At 54.0% G+C, this 19,302-nt stretch overlaps 2 protein-coding genes across 4 annotated transcripts in view; one reads left to right on the top strand and one right to left on the bottom strand.

Annotated features, from left to right (window-relative positions):
• Positions 1-292: 292 nt before the first annotated feature.
• Positions 293-8,700, top strand: UBE2T (ubiquitin conjugating enzyme E2 T). 3 transcript variants are annotated; one of them, XM_060126159.1, is made up of 7 exons: positions 293-397; positions 5,300-5,470; positions 6,038-6,107; positions 7,219-7,324; positions 7,436-7,534; positions 7,668-7,796; positions 8,327-8,700. In XM_060126159.1, the coding sequence occupies exons 2-7, from the start codon at positions 5,362-5,364 to the stop codon at positions 8,450-8,452; spliced, it is 639 nt and encodes a 212-aa protein (XP_059982142.1). In that variant the 5' UTR covers positions 293-397; positions 5,300-5,361; the 3' UTR covers positions 8,453-8,700. The 3 variants fall into 3 exon arrangements, with proteins under 3 accessions (XP_059982142.1, XP_059982150.1, XP_059982160.1); XM_060126167.1 differs by lacking the exon at positions 293-397 and adding an exon at positions 848-862; XM_060126177.1 differs by lacking the exon at positions 293-397 and having other exon boundaries at positions 5,272-5,470; positions 7,668-7,745.
• Positions 8,701-17,408: 8,708 nt separating this feature from the next.
• LGR6 (leucine rich repeat containing G protein-coupled receptor 6) overlaps positions 17,409-19,302 on the bottom strand; it is a 95,305-nt gene continuing 93,411 nt past the window's right edge. The window contains exon 18 of the mRNA XM_060126131.1: positions 17,409-18,649. Within this exon, the coding sequence (XP_059982114.1) occupies positions 17,409-18,649 (1,241 nt within the window). The remainder of the gene's footprint in view (positions 18,650-19,302) is intronic.

Consider the following 19,302-nt stretch of genomic DNA (forward strand, 5'->3'; position numbering starts at 1 on the left):
CGGAACCCGGCTCGAACCCCCAAGCCCCTCAGATTCCGTTGAATTGCCGGAGCGCCCTCCGCGGGTATGACTGTCCTGGAGCGGCAGCCCCTCCGCGTGAAAGACCTTGACCGCAGCCCCTTCTCCAGATCAGATTCTCCCGGTTCCTCCTACCACGCCCATCGCTCGGACAGACGGAGCCAGTTCCGAGCCAGTTCCCGCGCGCCGCGCCCCTGTTCAAAGCGCGTGGGCGTGGCCCGCTCGGAGCCTAGCCAATCGGGGTCCGCGCTCCTCCCGGGAGGCGCTCCGGACCAATCACACCCTCGCGGGCGGGAGGCGGGGCGACGCAACTGTCGAGCTCGCGCAGGCGTGGTGCAGGCTGGTCGGCGCCTCTGCACTGCGAGGGGCGTCAGCGCAGGTGAGAGAGCGGGTGCTCCGGCTCTTCTGCGGAGAGGCCGCCCGCGGGGGTCTGCGGGGTGGGGGTGGGGGGGGCGGCTTTCTGCCTGTCGGGGGACCTTCCTCTTCTCCGACTATCGGCTGTGGAACGGAGGCTCTGGATGTCTTGACAGCCGTGGAGGGCGCGCGCCGCCGGCCTGTCACCCTGTCCCCCGGCCGCCCCAGCCATCTCGCTGCCACCACCACGCCCCAGCGGCTGCCCCCTCCCAGCCCCCGGGCCTCCCCCATCCCTTCCAGGCATGCCCCTCCCCCCGGCCGTCCCGCCCCCTCCTCCCTCTCCCGTAGACATTCTCCCTGCCGGCCCCCCACCCCCGCCTCCTCCCTGCTCCCTCAGACGTACCCCTGCCCCCCCCCGCCACACGCTGTGACTTTTGCATATTTGTTTTATTGTCATTGAATCCCAGTGTCTACTCACTGAGAAAAAGTGGTAAGGATTAGTATATAAAAATAGTGGTTAATTACCTAGTAAAGTAACTGGTTCCAGAGATGATGGTCTTAAAGGTGTGGCTGAGGAAATTTAGAATAATTTACATGAATGACTGTTGTAGTGTAATTGATTCTATTTAACATATTAATTTGCCTGTAGTATTACTAATTCTGTTTAAATATTTCTGAGTGTGTCAATTGCGGAGGAGCAACAGCCCTGGAGATTAGAAGAACCAAAGAATGCTTTGTCTTTGCACCCCAGTTCAGGAGAGTACCTTGACCCAACCAATACACAAACTTAGTCACCTTTAAACATATGGTTAAGATAGATGCCTCAATTTAAGTTTATGATTATCATAAGTTGCTATCGTCCTCCTAACTACAATCTATGACCACCAGGTAATCTTCTGATTATAATTAGTTTTCCAAGTAGGAATAACTTAGGGAGAGAATATGTGGAGTTAAAAATTTTACTGTAGTTTTACAAATTAATAAATTGACCTTTTAATTAATGTTTAAGTCTTTGTGAGTGAGCTTGGCATGAATTAGTACATCTAAGCCCTATCAAATCTAGGTTTACTGCCAAGTTGAAGTTTTAGACTACAAAACTGAGAACCAGATCCTGAAATGTGACCTTTTCCACATATAAGTGAGTGAGGTCATACAGTATTTGTCTTTGACTTATTTCACTTAGTATAATGCCTTCAAGGTCCATTCATCTTGCTGCAAATGGTAGGATTTCCTCTTTTTTATGGCTGAATAGTATTCTATTGTGTATACATACCACAACTTTAGCTGTTCATCCATTGATGGATGTTGTTTCTGAGTCTTGGCTATTGTTAATAACACTTAGAACATGAGGATGCAGATATCTTTTCAAGTTAGAGTTGTTTCCTTTGGATGTATTCCCAGAAGTGGAATTGGTGAATCACTTTCTTTCTTTTCATTGCAGAATGATATTCCATTGTATGGACATTCCCCGTTTTGTTTATACATTCTTCAGTTGACAGACGTTTGGATTGTTTCCATTTTTTGGCTATTATGAATAATGCTGCTGTGACCATTCATGTACAGATTTTTAAGTAGATATGTTTTCAGTTCTCTTGATTATATACCTAGGAGTAGAATTACAGGGTTATAAGTTACTCCTTGTTAACTGTTTTGAGGAACTGGCAGACTGTTTTCCAAAGCAGCTCCATCGTTTTGCATTTCCACCAGCAACATATGAGGATTTGTGTCTCCACATCCCTCACCAACACTTAGATGCTGTCTTTTTGGTTATAGTTATCTTAGTGGTTGTGAAGTTACAGCTTGTTGTGGTTTTGATTTGCATTTCCCTAGTGACTAATGATGTTGGGCATCTTTTCACGTGCTTATTGAATTATTTGTGTATCTTCTTTGGAGAAATATCTATTCAGATCCTTTGTCCATTTTTTAATCAGGTTGTCTTTTCATTATTGAGTTATTTATATGTTCTGGATACAAATAAGTTCCTTATCAAGTGTATGATTTGTAAATGTTTTCTCTCCTACTGTGTATCGTCTTCTCACTTTCTTTTTTTGGCTGTGCTCAGTCTTAGTTGCGGAGAGCAGGGGCTACCCTTTGTTGCCTTGCGTGGGCTTCTCATTGCAGTGGCTTCTCTTGTTGCGGTGCGCATGAGCTTCAGTAGTTGTGGCACACAGGCTTAGTTGCTCCACAGCATGTGGGATCTTCCCAGACCAGGGTTCGAACCCACGTCCCCTGCATTCTTAGCCACTGCACCACCAGGGAAGTCCCTCACTTTCTTCCTTCATGATGTTCTTGAAGCACAAAAGCTTTTAAGTTTAATGAAATTCAGTTTATTTTTTCTTTTGTCTCTTGTGCTCTTGGTGTCATATGTAAGAAGACTTTGCCCAATGCAAGGTCGCAAAGATTTACTCTTATGTTTAATTATTTTTCCATTTTATCTCCTTAATTTTTGCCAGATATAGAATTCTAAGTCAACAGTTTTCTCTTTCCATATTTTAAAGATGTGGTTCCACTGTCCTCTGGCATGCATTGTCTCTGAGGAGACATTTGCTGCCTTTTTACATTTGTTCCTCTGTACATAATATGACTTTTTTTTCCTCCTGATGCTTTTTAAACTTTTTATCACTGGTTTTCTGCAGTTTAATAAGGATGTGTCTTGGTGTTTTCTTCATGTTTCTTATGCTTCTGGCTCCATGAGCATTCTGAATTAGAAATCAATAGTAAATACAACTCTGAAGCTCTTCATGTTTGAAAACGGAGAAATCTGTTTCTAAATAAATTACAGAAATCGTAATGGAAATTAGAAAATTTGAGAATAGAGGAATAAACATTCTACATATCAAAACTTTGTAATGCACTGGTACTTAGGAAGCAATATGTCAGAATTGAAAAGATAACTCTATACAAATAAATGTAAAACAATGCAATAGATAAATTTGTAGAAAAATTTCACTTGCCAAAATTGACTCAAGAAGAAATAGAAAGCTTAAATAATGCTGTAATATTTAAAGAAATTGGATTTGTAGTTTAAAATCTTCTCACATTGAAAACGCCATTACCAGGTATCATTCTGCCAGACATCTTAGAAACAGATAATCGCCCAGACTCTTCTATAGGATGTCAAACTAACTCATTTCAGGAGGCCAGCTTAACTTTGATAACTGATAATGAAATTAGGAAGGAAAATTATAGGCCAGTTTTACCCATAAGCAATAGTGTTGAAAGTTTTTCCTCTAAGGTTAGGAATAGGATAAGAATACCAGCTGTCAGCTCTTTTCTTCAGCATTGTACTGGAAGTTATAGCCAGAACAGAAGACAAGAAAAAGGTTAGAAGGGAAGAACTGATTATTCATGGATGATATATGTAGAATTACCAACCGCAGACCGCCTCCCAAATAGATTCATCATTAGCATTATTAAGTTTTGGTTAAAAATCTACTGTATTTACATATATCAATAAGAAGTGGGGAGAAAACAGAGTTTTAAAAAAGATAAAAATATAAAGTACTTAGGAATGAATCTAACAAAAGGTAAACTCTTTATAGAGAAAATTATAAAACTATTGAAGAGCGTCCAGAAAGACCTGAACACAGCATGCTCGTGAATTGTAGGCTCACTGCCATAAAGACGTCAGTTCTCCCAGAATTGATCTATGCAGTCAGCGGAATTCCAGTCCAAATCACAGCAGCTTTCTGTGTGTGTGTGTGTGTGTGTGTGTGTGTGTGTGTGTGTGTGTGTGTGTGTGTGTGTGTGTGTGTGTGTGTATGTATTTGTAGACTTTTTAAACTGTTCTAAAATTCATATGGGAGAGCAGAGGACTAAGAGATAACCAAGGCCTTCCTGAAGAAAAAGAACAAGGGGGAAGAACTCACCTTCCCATATACCAGGTCTTACTAATAATAAGCTACAATTAAAGCAGTGGGATATTGGCTGAAAGAGAATACAGTTGACCAATGAAACCAGTTCGATAATCCCAAAACAGGGCCATCCGTCCATGTATGGAAATTTATGCCAGCATCAGCAGGGAGGGGATGGACTTTTCAATAAGTGGGACTAGGACACTTGGCTTTTCACATGAGGGAAATAATTCAGACTTGGACCCCTACTCACACTATACACACAAACTGATTGCTAGTGGATCAAAGACTTAAATGTGAAAGTATCTAAGTTTGGGGGTAAGGAAAATTTTAATACACAAAAGTGTAAATATTAATGTAATTGATTACATTAATATTATGTATTTGTCAAAAATGTCATGAATGAAGTGTAGAGACGGCAGCAGACTGGGAGGTGGTGTTTGACTCACCTGTGTAGCCAGAGGTAGCCAGAGGGGGGAGTAGGGCTGAGAAGTGAGGAGGGGCTTGTTTTCGATGAGAGAGATGTTGAGCATGTTTGAATGTTGATGGGAAGAAGGAAAGAAGATTGGAAATACTAAAGAAAGATGAAATTGACGGAGTGGACTCTGAAGGGTTGAGAAATATGTGGATTCCAAACTACGTGGAGAAAACCCCAGACCTTGAAGCATTAGTTTATAAACCTCTCGTTGGAGTGACGACTGTCCCCCGTCACTGCCCTTGCTCTCCCCCCACAGCTAGTACTTGACCATCCATTTCTCTGCTGGGCACCTCAGGACGCAGTGGTGAGCAAAGCTAGACCCAGGCTCTGCCTCAGTAGTTAATTATTATCAGTGGAGACAGACATTAATATAAAGCATCTAGAGTTTTTGTAGAAATTTTTGCATTGTTTTATACTTTATGTTCTTAGATGTGTTTGCTTGAATAGATAACTAGAAGGAAATAGAAAAAACTCAGACTTCCTTCTCAGAGTAGAGATTAACATGAGGAGTTTGTCCTTCAGTGAATTGCAACCGTGTGCTAAAAACTGGGGTCACTGTTACTGACCCTTTCGTGGGTGCCCCTTTTCTCCACAGGGATCTCAGCCAGCGTTGAGTGTGGCGCCAGGAACCGTGTGTGGGTGATTCTCCCTGGGGTCATGCAGAGAGCATCCCGTCTGAAGAGAGAGCTGAGTCTGCTGGCCGCGGAGCCGCCCCCGGGCATCACATGCTGGCAGGATGGGGACCGAATGGAAGATCTGCGAGCTCGTAGGTGTTGCACCAGGCGTGACGGGTCACAACCCTGTCAAAGGTCGTGCTGAAGTTTGAACACCTGTGTGTTCTAAAGTAGGGGACAATTGCAAGGTCAAAGTGCCCGGCCATCTTTCTACCTAATTTGTTTACATTTATAAAAGGTTTCCATGACATTTTTTCTTTGGCCTTTGATTCCATCTTTTACTGATTTGTAAGCCAAGATCTGGGTATCAGCTCTGAAGCAGTGTTAGTACCAAAGCTCACCTTCTCAAATATCTGTGAGGCCAGATGGGAAACATAAGTGTTCAGAACGCTGCGTTCCAGCCAGAGCAGAACTGCAGGTTGTATGTGATCTGAGGCCAGCGTTGTCCACCTTCTGTTTCGATCTCCTGTGTATTCTTTGATTGACACCAACTTTGGGTACACTGGTACATTGCATGGAGACTTGTTAAGCCCTGAGAGAGTTTCTGTCCCAGACCCAGCTGTTCCGTTAGGACCAGACTTCATTAGGTCCATGGGGTGTGGTAATTCAGATCATCTGATTACCTCTTGACGTTTTGTTCTTTTTTTTTTTTTTTAAAGAGATATTAGGTGGAGCAGACACACCTTATGAAAAAGGTGTTTTCAAGCTGGAAGTTAACATTCCTGAGAGGTCAGTGTGAAAACTATATCCTAAATTTCCAGGGTAAAGCGCAGTTACTGGAAGACAGAGCAGTGTCGTAGGGTGTTGAATGCAGGAGTTGAAGTACCTGGATTTTAATCCTCGTCTTACCGTGACTTAATGTGACCTTGGGCAAGTTATTTCCGGTCTCTGGAGTTCGATTTCTTTTTCTTAACACGGAGCTGGATCACAGCTAGGCCTCACCCCCACCCCACCCCCTGCCCGTCACTGTAGTAAAATATACATAAAATTGACCGTCTAAACCGTTTTTAAGCACGTGGTTCAGTGGCATTAAATGCACTCACACTGTCATCCAGCCGTCCCCCTCATGCATCTCTAAACCGTTTTTAAGCACATGGTTCGGTGGCATTAAATGCACTCACACTGTCATCCAGCCGTCCCCCTCATGCATCTCCAGAACTTCTTCGTCTTCCCAGCCTGAACCCCCGCATCCATTAAACACTGGCTCCCACGGCACCTGGCAGCCACCCTTCTCTCTGCCTCTGTGTTAAGGCCCCTTTTAATCCAGGTCTCCTGTAAGGCTGTCATCAGGGGAGTGGTAGCTGTAGTGTAGTTTGTGATTTGTAGATACCTGTTCACCAGGCCAGGCTTGTTACAGGTCCTGAGAGAAGCAGCTCAGTAATCACGGGGGGCGTCAGTTCTGAGACCGATGGGGATTTTCCAAATGCAGTGTATAAATCAAAATTGGATCCTGTTTTTCAACACCCATCTGTAAAAAAAAAAAAAAAAAAGGGAAAATTGAGGAAATCTGAGTAGTAGATGATACTGGAAAATAATTTTTATATTTTATTCATAGGTATACTGATAGTTTTGCAGCTCTATAGGAGAGGGACCTTATTCTTAGGAGAGACATGCTGAAGTATTTCGAGGGTGAAGGGGCTTGATCCAGGTGGTGGCTATAAGAGGGTTCTCAGTACTATTATTTCAACTTTTCTACTGTTCATAAATTTTTGTAATAAAATTTGGCAAGAGCAAAGGTTTGCCTCTCAAAGGCTGTCGTCCTAATTAGTCACCAGCAGCTGTTTATAATGTAAGAAGCAGTATTTCAGTGAAACTTCCATACTCTCCTGTGCTTTCAAAGGTACCCATTTGAACCTCCTCAGATCCGATTTCTGACTCCCATCTACCATCCCAACATCGATTCTGCTGGAAGGATTTGTTTAGATGTTCTCAAGTTGCCGCCAAAAGTGAGTGGTGGGAGCAGGGCCAGCTCTCTCGCCTGCCGTGGCCCTCGGCTCTAAAACTTGTGTTAGAGAAGCACGTTCTTAGGGCCGCTGTCTGTCTACCTGTCTGCCTAGGGCGCCTGGAGACCGTCCCTCAACATCGCGACCCTGCTGACTTCTGTTCAGCAGCTCATGGCCGAGCCCAACCCCGATGACCCGCTCATGGCCGACATCGTAAGCGCCCCCGGCCCCCTGCTCGCGGCCTGCTTTCCCCACGCCCTGCTCTCCGTTGGGGAGGCTCGTGTAGCGCCTGCAGCTTGGTTACCAAGTCCCTCCTCTCTCCACTGACTCTCTGCTTCCATCTCAGTCCTCAGAGTTTAAATACAACAAGCCCGTCTTCCTCAGGAATGCCAGGCAGTGGACAGAGAAGCACGCGAGACAGAAGGTGGGGTGTCTGTACAGCTCTGATTGCGCTCCTGTTGTTGCTCTGTTAAGCGTGAGTGTGTCCCTGTGTGTGTAAGTGTCTATTAGACTTGTCAGGTTCATACTGGACACTAGGATGGCCGGTTGATCTTCTCCTACCGCAGCCTTCTACATAATTATTCAGCAGATAGCTCAACCGGCTGGAGGGTTTCCCAGCACCCATGACACCACAGGGCAGCCGAGGTCTCCTGTTTAGGCCAGAAGGAGCTCTTTGCAGGAGAGGGGAGGGGCGGGAGGAGAAATGGACGTGGAGGAAGGGAGAAGGAGAGACGTCCCCGTTTTACGTCCACAGTTCCCTCATTTAACAGAAGGCAGAGTTCAGGAGCAGGGATGAGCACACGGGGGTTTCGCTGGGCTGCCCCGCACTTCAGACTGAGCCACGAAGCGGTTAGTGTCACTTGTGAGAAGAAGTAAAAATTAAACAGTACAGAGGATTGGGGAAGCTGGTTTCGGAGAGAATGTCCTATCCAGGAGGCAGCAGAGAAGGACCTGGGAGAACAGTCGGTGTGAACCTTGTGCTCTGCCCCGCCTGCTCCTTTCTAGGCTGATGAAGAAGAGACGCCTGATAACCCCCCAGAGGCGGGTGACTCAGAAGGGCACAGCGAAGCACAGAAGAGGAAAGCCAGGCCCCTGGGCGGCGTAGAAAAGAAATTCTGCCCTGACGTTTAGGGTGGGGTTTGTCCTGGCCCGTCTCAGTTAATAGGTTCTTTGCCAGCATGGTCCAATTTGCTTACGTTTCTGGAATGTTTTTCTTTGTATTTGATGACATTATCGTTTTTATATCCTGTGAAACAGACCTTGTGTATTTATATGTTCTGCTCTACATTGATTCTCTGAGTGCAGTTTGTTTTATTTAGCTAATACATATGTGTCCCCAAACTTGTAAACCTGGAAAATAAATAATCATCTAGTGTTGAGTATGTGTTTATCCTGAATGTGTGTCTGGGAGCAGATTGGCCAGAGAGCTATACAGTAAGAATGTGAAAATATTTGGAATTGTTGTCCTTTATTTGCCAACTCACCAGCATCACTCAGGACACTGAACGATGGACGTGGGGGTCAAATAGCCTCAGAGACAGTGCGGTGGCCGTCACGCTTCCGGGATTCTAGGTGGTCAGAAGTCCTAAACACAGTGTGGGGATAAGGTAATTACCCTTCTGTTAACGTTTCTCGCAGTTTGCACTTTCTGTGACTTAAGTTACGTGGCTGTGGTATAACTTTCGTTTGTTCAACAAATAGCGACTGAACACCTGCTGTGTGCCGAGTGTTTTAGAATAATATAATGGGGAGAAAATCAGGCATGGCGTTAACCAGATAATCGTACAGACTTACATGGATTTTCACAGTCCTTTCTGTCTCTAGCTTTATTTCACGGCAAGTGCTAAGGTGCAAGCTCGAATCCCTGCTCGTGACTTCACAGTACACTTGGGCCTGTGCTTATCATTCCGTTTAGATAACGGAGAAAACAGATTTGGGCAGAAGTCGGCTGAAGTGGAACGAGGTGCCGAGTGAGAGCAGATGTTGGGGCCGCCTAGGCAGAGAAGGAGACTGTCACGTCCCGCCTGTATCCAGGCTGGTAGTCCTGTGCCAGGCTGGGCACCGTGCACGCAGAGTGCATGCAGTGAGCAAACAGTTTCCCTTCATCCGCTGCGGAACCGCCCTGCGCTCGGCAGTGGCCTGCCTTAGAGCACGAGTGGTAGCGACAGACGACAGCGTCAACCGAAAATGTAAATTTCCTCTGTGTCCCCCCGACCCCACTTCATAAATTTCCAACTTCTACATAATTCTTGAACCCATTTCTCAAAATCAGCTACTGTTCTCTTGTTAAAGCCTAGGAATTAATTTTGTTCCAGGCTTGTCTCCTATACTTGGGCACATTTAAGTCAGATTTGGGGTTTCTAAATGCAATTAGTGTATCAGCCAGGATGCTTGCAGCTGTGAGATCCAACTGGCTGGTGATAATACCCGGGAAGTTCTCTGCCCTATTTACCGGGAGTTGGGGCCAGGGCGGGCGTCTGGACCGGTGGTTCAGAGGCTGTGTCTCTCGCACCTGCCATCCGTCCTCACTGTCCCCTCCTTCAGCTTCTTCCCCTCTTGGAGTGACCACCAGCAGCCCTCAGGGTCGTGTGTTTCTTGTTCACATCCAGCGGCAGTGGAAAAGCCAGCCACTGTGGCAGGGAGACACCAAGTGCTGATGGTGTCGATGGGGGTACAGGCCAGGTGTGAAGCGGGATGGCCTTAGGGGTCGTTGTGGGAAAGGACAAGCCCCCTCGACAGCTGGCCACCACCAGGTCTCTCACCTGCACTGCCATCACGGCCGGTACCTTGTCCCCTGGCCTCCAGCCTGGACCCTCTGCGGTCCATGCTCCTCACAGCAGCAAGAACAAATTCAGATGATGAAAGAGCCAGACTGCATCTCCTCCTAAAACCCTCCAGTGCCTTCCCTCAGCCTCCCCTCCCCGCACACCCTCCGCTCTGTACACCACACTGAGCCGCACTGGCCCCCTCCAGTCTCAGCACGCCAGCCCCTCTGGCCTGTGCCGTCCCCGACTCTACCTGACTACCTGGATGGTCTCAGCCCACGTAGCTGCCTTGGGATGCCCTTGTCCGGCCCCTCGGAAGGAGCCGTGGCCATTACCTGGTGTACCTCATGGCCCTGTACCCGTCTGCCAGTGTGTCCACTCCAAGTGCTGGGACATAGTGGCCACAAGGGCCTTGGCACTGATTGCAAGAAATACCAAAGCCAGGAGTCATTAATTAGAAGCCATCCCTCCATCTCTGGGTTAACAAGTACACGGGACTTGGGCAGAGAAGAGAAGTGAGAAGAGGGAGATGAGGAAGCCCAGCCCCGCCCGCAGCCCAGGGAAGGATGGAAAAGCATCAAAAGCGTGAACACAGGTCCAGGAGACCCTGGCCAGCCCAGGCCCCCAGAGCCCTGCTCTCCACGCTTTGGGTTTGTCCTGTAGAAGCGGGGGACAGTTGTGGGGGCTGACCGGGGTGCTGCACCCAGAGCGCCGAGCACGGGGCCGACCCCGCGAGCTTAGCAGGGGCTGGGGGCGGGGACGACGGGCCAGCCACATACGGCCTCAAAGCACTGCTCGCCAGGACAGGCAAGCTACGCCGTTCCCCCGAGTCGGAGAGGAGATGACGTGACTGATCCCAGAGACACTGCGGATTCCAAGTATCCTCTCCTGCTGCCCCCGCGGCTCCCCAAAATCTAAGTAAGAACAGATTTACCACCCACCATGCGGGCTGAGACTAGGTCTTTACCCTTCGGCTGCGGCGGGAATTCGGCACAGACAAAGCCCCTTTCCCAGCCAAGTTATTTTTCCATCAGCCAGCAGCTCCCCAAGGTTGCCCTGTTTAGGTTGGGGCAGCCTGGGGGAGGGAAGGACAGGGGCGCGCTGCCCCCGGGCTGACCGGCCGCTGGGAGGCTTGGATCCCACACAGGGAGCCCGGGCAGCTGTGACAGGTGGGGTGGTGAGCGCAGGTCTCTGTGCCCAGAAGCTACGCCTGCACTTTCTCCTTCTGTCCAGTCAGCATGGCTCCTGCCGGGGCCACCGAGCGCCCATCCGCCCCAGCTCTCAGCCTCCATCAGGTGACAGGTCCCCTCGGTTTCTCCCCCTCGTGGGCTTGCCTCTCCCCCCACCCCACCTCCCGCTGGGCCGGACCTCCGTTCTCCCACCCATCGCTGCCTCCCTTTAAGCAGGACCTTGCAGCTCGGCTTTGGAGAAAGGCCTGCTGAGCCGCTTTCCCCCAGACCCCCCCCCAGCAGAGGCAGCTGCCCTGGGGGTAAGCTTTAGTCTTGAGGTTCTCCCCAGATCCGGAGGTATGTTTGAGACCCCCTGCACACGTCCTCTCTGGGGAGCCCCCAGCTTCCCTCTGCTGACAGCTCACCAGCCACCTTGGCCCGTGCCAGGGGACACTCCTCTCTCATGGCCCAGGGTCCCCGGCACCGTCACCCATGGACCCCTGCGAACCCACAGCCTTCCTGCCGGGCTCCAAGCCCAGGTTGCTAGCCGCCTTCTTAGGAGCGGCTCCTCCGGGGACCCTTCCTCTTCCGTGTCAAGTGTGCTCAAGGCTGAGCCAGAAGACAGCTCAGAGCCCCAGTTTCTCGTTGCTTTTTGGATTAAGTAATAACATCTAACATCTCTCAAGTACTTACTAGGTGTCATGAACTAAGCTAAGCTCTTTACATGAAAAATCTCCTTTAATCTTTTCAATAACCTTCAGAGCTTAGGTACCGTTGTCATTTCCATGTTTCTTCTGATAGTGAGACAGAGAAGTCAAGTAAAACTCAGGACCCCGGGCTGTCAACGGAAGGTCTGGGAGTTGAACCCAGGCTGGACCAACTCCACGACCCCACGTACCGACTACACAGACACTGTTCTGCCTTTTGTGCCTCTGCCCCTCGGCCCCGGGCAGCTGTGGGGCCGTCCCTCCCCGGCCCGGTGAGGAGGGGGCGTGGATGCTCCCTAAGGCGTGTCCCGTGCTGCCACCTGAAGGTCCTGCGATTCTGTAGCCTCCTGTGAGCTCCCAGGGGAGAGCCTGCAGGGGTCAGGTTCAGGGAGGAAGCCAGGAGGCTGGTCTCCTGCCCCTCCGCCCTCACCCTCCTCCACCCCTCCCCCTCTGCCCCGCGGACCCCCTCCCAGCGCCACCCTCCCCACCTGACAGCCCACCCCGCCCACCCTCCTTGCCTGTCCAAAGCCCATTCATGGCTGCCCTCTTCCCCCAGGGGTGCTAAGAGGTGAGTGGGTTTACTCCAGGCTTTGGGCTGGGGGTGTTGAGAGAGGGGCCTCCTCTAGCCGAGCGACAGATCTCACACTCGCACCCGAGCAAAGGAGTCATCGCTTCACAAACCGAGGGGTCCAGTCACGCTTCCCCCAGGTCCCTGGGAGCCCCGGAGATGGGAGCCCGTCCTCGGACCCGACGCGGTGGCAGAGAGAGAATAAGCCGAGAAGCCGGAGTCACGGCCACCACTGGACCCGGAGCCGAGACCCCTGCAAGCCGCATGCATTAGGGGGCGGTGGGAGCAGTTGCTGAAGTGGAAGCAATGTTCCCAGAAGGAGGAAAGCGGCCACTGGGCCAGAGCAACAGGCATCCCAGGCACAGGCCCACCCCAAGGAGAAAGAAGCCACAGGGCGGAACTTCAGCCACTGTGGTCCCCCGCAGGGCTGCTCCCCAGACAGAGGGGCGGGCACGCGGTGGCCCTTGGTCTCACCGCTGAGGCGTCTGCGGCTCTGCCTCCTCCTGACGAGGCTGTGACAACAGACCCGAGGCTGAGTGTCAGGGTGGCCCTTTTCAGGGACGGGCTGGCTTAGCTCCCATCCCCCTGCCAGGCGGCCCCTTGAGAGTAGGGTCTGCTTACATGTACTCGTTTATTTTGATTCATTTATTCTTTTATACATGAGATACTTTACTGGGCTTTTTTTTGTTTTTTTTTTCTGCGGTACGCGGGCCTCTCACCGCTGTGGCCTCTCCCGTTGCGGCTCCGGACGCGCAGGCTCAGCGGCCACGGCTCACGGGCCCAACGGCTCCGCGGCATGTGGGATCTTCCCGGACCAGGGCACGAACCCGTGTCCCCTGCCTCGGCAGGCGGACTCTCAACCACTGCACCACCAGGGAAGCCCCACCTTTTTTAAAAAAAATCTTTTGGCTGTGCCCAGCGGCATGTGGGATCTTAGTTCCCCCACCAGGGATCGAACCCGGCCCCCTGCGGCGGAAGCTCACTGTCCTAACCACTGGACCGCCAGGGATGTCCCGGCACTTTTTATAAATTATTTTAAAATTCTTTTAACAGTGTTTGAGTTGGAGATTATTATTCCCACTTTCTACATGGGGAAGATGATTAACCTGACAAAATTCAGTCAACTAGTAGATGGTTTAGCTGGGATTAAACTCTAGCAGGGCCCCACAGACACACCAGTCCACACACTGCCCTTCAGGGGACCAGGGTAGGGGCCTGGCCTGAGTGGTCAACCTGTGATTTGGCCTGGTGGAGAGAAGGATACCCGGCTAGTCGGATTCTCACTCAACCTCTCAGGACGTTGCCTCGGAAACCCCAAGAGAAAACAAGGCCACCAGCCCAGGAGCTGAAGCGAGGGATGCAGGGTGGGGCCTCGAGGGAGAGCAGGGCTCACAGGGAGGCCCCTGGAAGCAGAATTTATGAATAAACACAGACTATTCGTCAAAAGGAGCAACGAGGTCAAGAGAAGATGTCGTGACTTGTAAGTGGCCTTTGACCCCGCAGTTCCACTTCTGGGAAGGTACCTCACGGGTCTACGACAAGTGCAGTGAAGGACACACCATCCCAGTCGAGGGTGGGGGAGAAGATTCCCAGGGCAGAAAGCAGGCTGAGACGGTCAGCCAAGGACAGAAAAGCAAGCGGAGTATTTGGGGTTTGCAGTGTCAGGAAGGGTCCAGGGTGCTCAGAGTCTGAGGATAGAAACCCCATGGCTCGGGCGTTCTCTCTAACCCAGTGCCAGGTGCACAAACGCGCTTAAATCTGGGTGGGCAGGGTGACCCCCCCTAGGCTGTGCCCCGACGCCCCAGAGCCCAGGGCACAGGGCACCCTCCTCTCTCAGAACAGCCCCCGCCCCATGCCCACAGACCCACCAAAGAGAAGAGGAGAGGGGCCGGGGGACCCGGGGGCTTCACTTCACTGGTGCTTTTTTTTTTTTTTTTGCTGTACGTGGGCCTCTCACTGTTGTGGCCTCTCCCGTTGCGGAGCACAGGCTCCGGACGCGCAGGCTCAGCGACCACAGCTCACGGGCCCAGCCGCTCCACAGCATGTGGGATCTTCCCGGACCGGGGCATGAACCCGCGTCCCCTGCATCGGCAGGCGGACTCTCAACCACTGCGCCACCAGGGAAGCCCACTGGTGCTTCTTTATCAGAAGGATCCGATCAATATTCACAGCTCAGCGAGCCCGGGGCCCACCCGGGCGGGGTGCACCAGCACAGAGGCCAGAATGGGTCAGGGGTCCCACGGCCGGCGCCGTCCTCACCTACTCGGGCCTGCGGGGAACCGTCGTCAGTCCTCCCCACTCCCCAACCCTGGACGGGCAAAGCTGGGAAGGAGGCTCGAAGCTCGAGGTGGAGGGGGCACGGCAAAGGGAAGGCCCCGCCTGAGGCTCTGTAACCGCGGCCTCACACCCAGCCCTGAGCTGGGTTTCCTCACGGTGTGGACAGAGCTGCTCAGGACCCTCTGCTGCAGGTGGTCCGGGGAGACGGGTGGGCACCGTGGGTGTTCCACAGCAGCACTGTCAGAGGCCAGGGCGGCGGGAACCAGCATCTTCACCCCCACGGCCCCGGGACGGACTCTTCCCCGTGGGCACCATCTTGGAATATGTCATCAATCCAAGACAAAGGCATCTACATGCATTGAATTATTTGGCTTTTGATGTTGAGTTTAATCGATGATATACCTATCTTCATAATCTTCTACTGATCACAGCGGAGAGAACCAAGGATTGACGCAGACTTGCAGGAAAGCCAGGCGAACACGAAGAGACTTTACTTCGCCTCTCGTGTTGGGTGAATGTACAACATCTACGAGGCTTTTGAATAGTAAAAAGAGTTCCAGGCAAACACCTCTCCTCCAACCAAAAGGTGGAGCCCTGGCCAATGCCCAGCTGGTTGGGAACAGAACACAGACAGCGGTGGGGCTGCCCTCGAGCTTGCAGCCCTGAAGCCCCAGCCCCTCCTCGTGGGAGAGGCCAATGCAGGTACGGGTCCCACGACTCCTGGCCTCCAACGCAGGGCCGTCCTCCCCCTGGCCCACCCAGCAACAGCTCTGACTCCGAGGGGACGGTGGCCACACAGGGAGGGGCCTGGACGACCTCCCAGAAGTCGAGGCTCCCGAAATCACACCCCCTTTGCTGTCCATCCCTGGGGCGTCTCGGAGAACTCCTTTCTCACATAAGAGTCTCTGCTTCTCAGCACCAGAGCAGAGCAACCTGCTTCCACGAGAGGCCCCTGATCAACCCCGGGAGGTGCAGGGACCGGGGTTCTCACGTCACCAGCTGACAAATGAATCCACCACCACCGAGCGCCTGCCGGGGCTGGCCCTGTGCCTGGGCCCTGGGGCTCTTCTGTGGCACCAGGGCAGCACGTCTGGTTTCAGAGCCTGGCCTCTGACTTAGAATGAGATCGAAAATGTGCCGGTTCCACCGTGGTCCCCACCTCATCCCTCCACCCCACCTGGTGGCTTTGGCGACTCCTGTGAGAATTTCCACTTCGGGGGGAGGGCAGGGAGACAGACACTGGGCCGCAGGCCATGTAACTATCAATAGAAGGACCTTCCCAGGTCGTCCTAGGAGCGGAGGCCCTAGGGGGCTGGCTCAGGACCACGACAGCACTCGGGGAGTGCTGGGTCCTGCTGGGTCCCGCATTCCGACTCCCATCCCGACGTGGCAGACATCGGGGTGCCCTGGACAGGTCTCACCCTCTCCCGAGCCCTGGCTCTCACTCCTCATCCTGTATTTGGGGGCAGGGAGGGGTGCCCTGGTAAAAAGTAAGGGAGGGAGGCCACGGCGGGAAAGGCAGAAGGTCCCAGCCAATCTGGGGCGCCCAGGAGTCCCAGGCCTGGGTGACGCTTCCTGCAACCCAACATGCAACACAAACATCCCCCCAGGCGCTGGCCAGGGGCTCCCTGTGCCCCCTAGAGGGCAGGGCCTGGGGGCACACAGGGAGGGGCCAGGCTTGGGGCAGAAGATGGCAGATGGCGAACCACAGGAACCACAGGAAGGCAGCCGGCAGCCAGGGACCCTCCATCGTATGAGGGCGGAAGCTTCTCTGGTGGCTGGGAGCCCTTCCACCTGCCCGGTGCCGGGGTCTGAGGCTGGAACACAGGGCAGCAGCCCGCTCCCCACTCTTTTCAGGGCAGGACAACAGATACAAGAAGGCCACATCTGGTTGACAGGGTCCAGCTCCCAGGACCGGGCTTTTAAGACTGGTGGCCTCTTGTGATGTCACCAGGTGGTGCAAAAGGGGGCCCCTGGGAGAGACGAGGGCTGGTCTGTGAGGTGCTAGTAGATATTCCACGAAAACCCAACCGGCAAACCAAAACCTATTGTTCAATAGTTTGGGGAACTGGCTTAAAGCAAGTTCAACAGATCTCACTGCTGTGGGATTCTCCTGCCTCTTTGCCACACTGACGTGCACCCTGAATCTCTAAGAAACGGGCACAATGTCCTATTTTCAGAAACTTGTTTTCACGGGAGTCTTTTGAGCGGCATATTCAGGACCAGCGGGGCACAGAGCACGTGTGCATCCAGTCCCGGAGCAAGGGGAGAAGCCCTGGCGGCCCCTCCTTGGCCCCTGTGCGGTCCCCTGCCCGTCGCACCTGATCCTGGGCCGCTCGGGCCCCCGCCCCCGTCACTGTCCTCTGCTCCCCTCATTTACCTTAAGCGGACAAACGTCCAGACCTCTGGTCCTCGGCCTCAGACGCGACAGGGAAGAGGCCAGAGCAGGGCCGAGGGGAACCCAGGCCAAGTACACACGGTGGTGGCCTGGGAGAGCGCGGGCCGGGGGCGGGGCCACCTGGTGGGGTTTATTTTACAAGCAGCGTCCTTCACGGAGGGGGCGGGAGGGGAGGGGCGTAGGGGAACGGAGAGGACAGACGTTTACAAGTGTGAGGCCGAGGCAGAGCCAGACGCCTGGAAGGCCCCCGCCCCCGCCGGCACGGCCCCCTCGGCCCCCCGCGGCTCTCCGCCGTCCACGGCGGGTGGCCAGTTCCCAAAGCGGGTTCCCTCTGGCTCCGCAAAGTGGCTGCCCTCCGGCCGGGAGCCCCCGGGCTGCTGGCAGGGGGCGAGGGTCACGGAGGTGAAGCCGTAGGTCTCCAGCCCGGGGCGCCGGCCCGCCTCGGAGGCCTCCAGGATGAGCTCCACGTCCGAGAAGGCCACCAGGGCCTGGGTGGAGTCGCAGGAGCTCGGCTCCAGCTGGCCGGCGGCCGCCAGGGCAAGAGGCCCCGGGACCCCCAGGCAGGGCCGGAGCCGCCGCAGGTCCTCCCGGAAGTGGGGGCTGAAGAGCAGGTAGAGCAGGGGGTTGAGGCAGGCGGGCAGGGGCAGCGCCAGAAGCAGCACGGACTTGACGGCCTCGGGGGTGACGGGGACGAGGCCCAGCGCGGACGCCAGGCTCAGGAAGGCCACGGGGCAGTAGAGGAGCCCGTCAGCGAAGGTGAGACGGGCCACGTGGCGCACGGCGGCGCAGTCCCACACGGCCTCCAGCTCGGCCCCGGGCAGCTCGCAGGACAGCCTGACGTAGGCTGCGGCCACTGCCAGGAAGCAGGAGGCATTCAGCATCGCCAGCGCTGCGGCGAAGCCCAGGGCGGCCGGCTGGCCATCGGGCGGGGCGTACGGCAGGCAGAGCGGGGAGGCCCCGTACTCACCCACGGAGGCCAGTGGCAGGGCGGCCGCCAGCCCCGCCAGCGCCAGGCAGCCCAGGGCCCCCGCGTGCAAGCTGCCCGGGGCCAGCGCCTTCCCACGGGCCCGCACGCAGGCCACGGCCACGCTGCAGTGCACGGCGGCCAGGGTCAGCAGCAGCATGGAGGCTTCGGAGCCCAGCACGGCCAGGAAGCCCACGGCCCGGCAGCCCGGGCCCGACTCCCAGCGGGCGCCGTACTCCGCGAACCGGCCGAAGGTCAGCGCGTCCACCGAGGCGAGAAGGCCGCAGGAGAGGCCGGTCAGGGTGTTGGCCCCTGCGATGGCCCCCACCACAAACTTGAACGGGGGCAGGGGGCCGGGCCCGGCTGTGGACAGGCTCAGCAGCACCAGCCCGTTGCAGAGCACGGAGAGCAGCACGGCGGCCCACACGGCCAGGCGAACGCCCCAGCTCTCGAAGAGGTGCTCGCAGGGCTTGAAGGGGCCTGCGGGAGAGAGGACCACACTCTAGCCTGGGGCCGCGGGGCGGACACGGCCTCATCCATCTGCAGGGCAGCCCTGCAGGCCACCAGGAGTCTCAGGGCTCCTGGTGGGTCTGGGAGAGGAGCAGAGAGGACACAGAAGGAGGGCTTCCTCCACGAGCTGCAGGGGGTGGACGCCAGCCCAGGACACGGAGGCGCAGACACGTGAGAAACGCACACGCGGTACAGACTAAGGCAGCACGGACCAGCCTTGGGGAAACATCAGGCAGAGCAGCCCTCCCCACGGAGCAGCGTCCAGAGCAAGGAAGAGACAGGCGGGCCTGGAGGAGCGGCCAGGGCAGCAGCCCTAGGGACAGGCTGGGGCCAACCCGCAGAGTGGCACCCAGGACCCTGCCACGAGGAGCCTGGCCAGGCGGGCTCTCCCTGGTTCCTCGGCCACATTTAATGCTCACGACTGGGTCAGTGTTGGGGGCAAAGCCTACTGAGAACATCAGAGGGCAGGTGGCCCCTGGGGTTTTCCCATCTGGTTTTGCACTGGATGGCGGACAGCCTGGCGCTGGTTTTGCACTGGATGGCGGACAGCCTGGCGCTGTCCATCTCTCTCCCCAGGCCCTGTCCTCAAAGCACCTTGTAACTTTGGACCTCTGTTCCTTCAT

This window comes from Lagenorhynchus albirostris, chromosome 2 (assembly GCF_949774975.1).
Source record: "Lagenorhynchus albirostris chromosome 2, mLagAlb1.1, whole genome shotgun sequence".
In the NCBI taxonomy this organism is placed as follows: domain Eukaryota; kingdom Metazoa; phylum Chordata; class Mammalia; order Artiodactyla; family Delphinidae; genus Lagenorhynchus; species Lagenorhynchus albirostris.

Excerpts from the sequence above, each read along its gene's own strand:
- UBE2T (XM_060126159.1), top strand. The coding sequence starts at position 5,362 with ATGCAGAGAGCATCCCGTCTGAAGAGAGAGCTGAGTCTGCTGGCCGCG. Across the intron at positions 5,471-6,037 it reads AATGGAAGATCTGCGAGCTC|AGATATTAGGTGGAGCAGAC; the intron begins GTAGGTGTTGCA and ends TTTTTTTTAAAG. Across the intron at positions 7,535-7,667 it reads ACCCGCTCATGGCCGACATC|TCCTCAGAGTTTAAATACAA; the intron begins GTAAGCGCCCCC and ends CTTCCATCTCAG.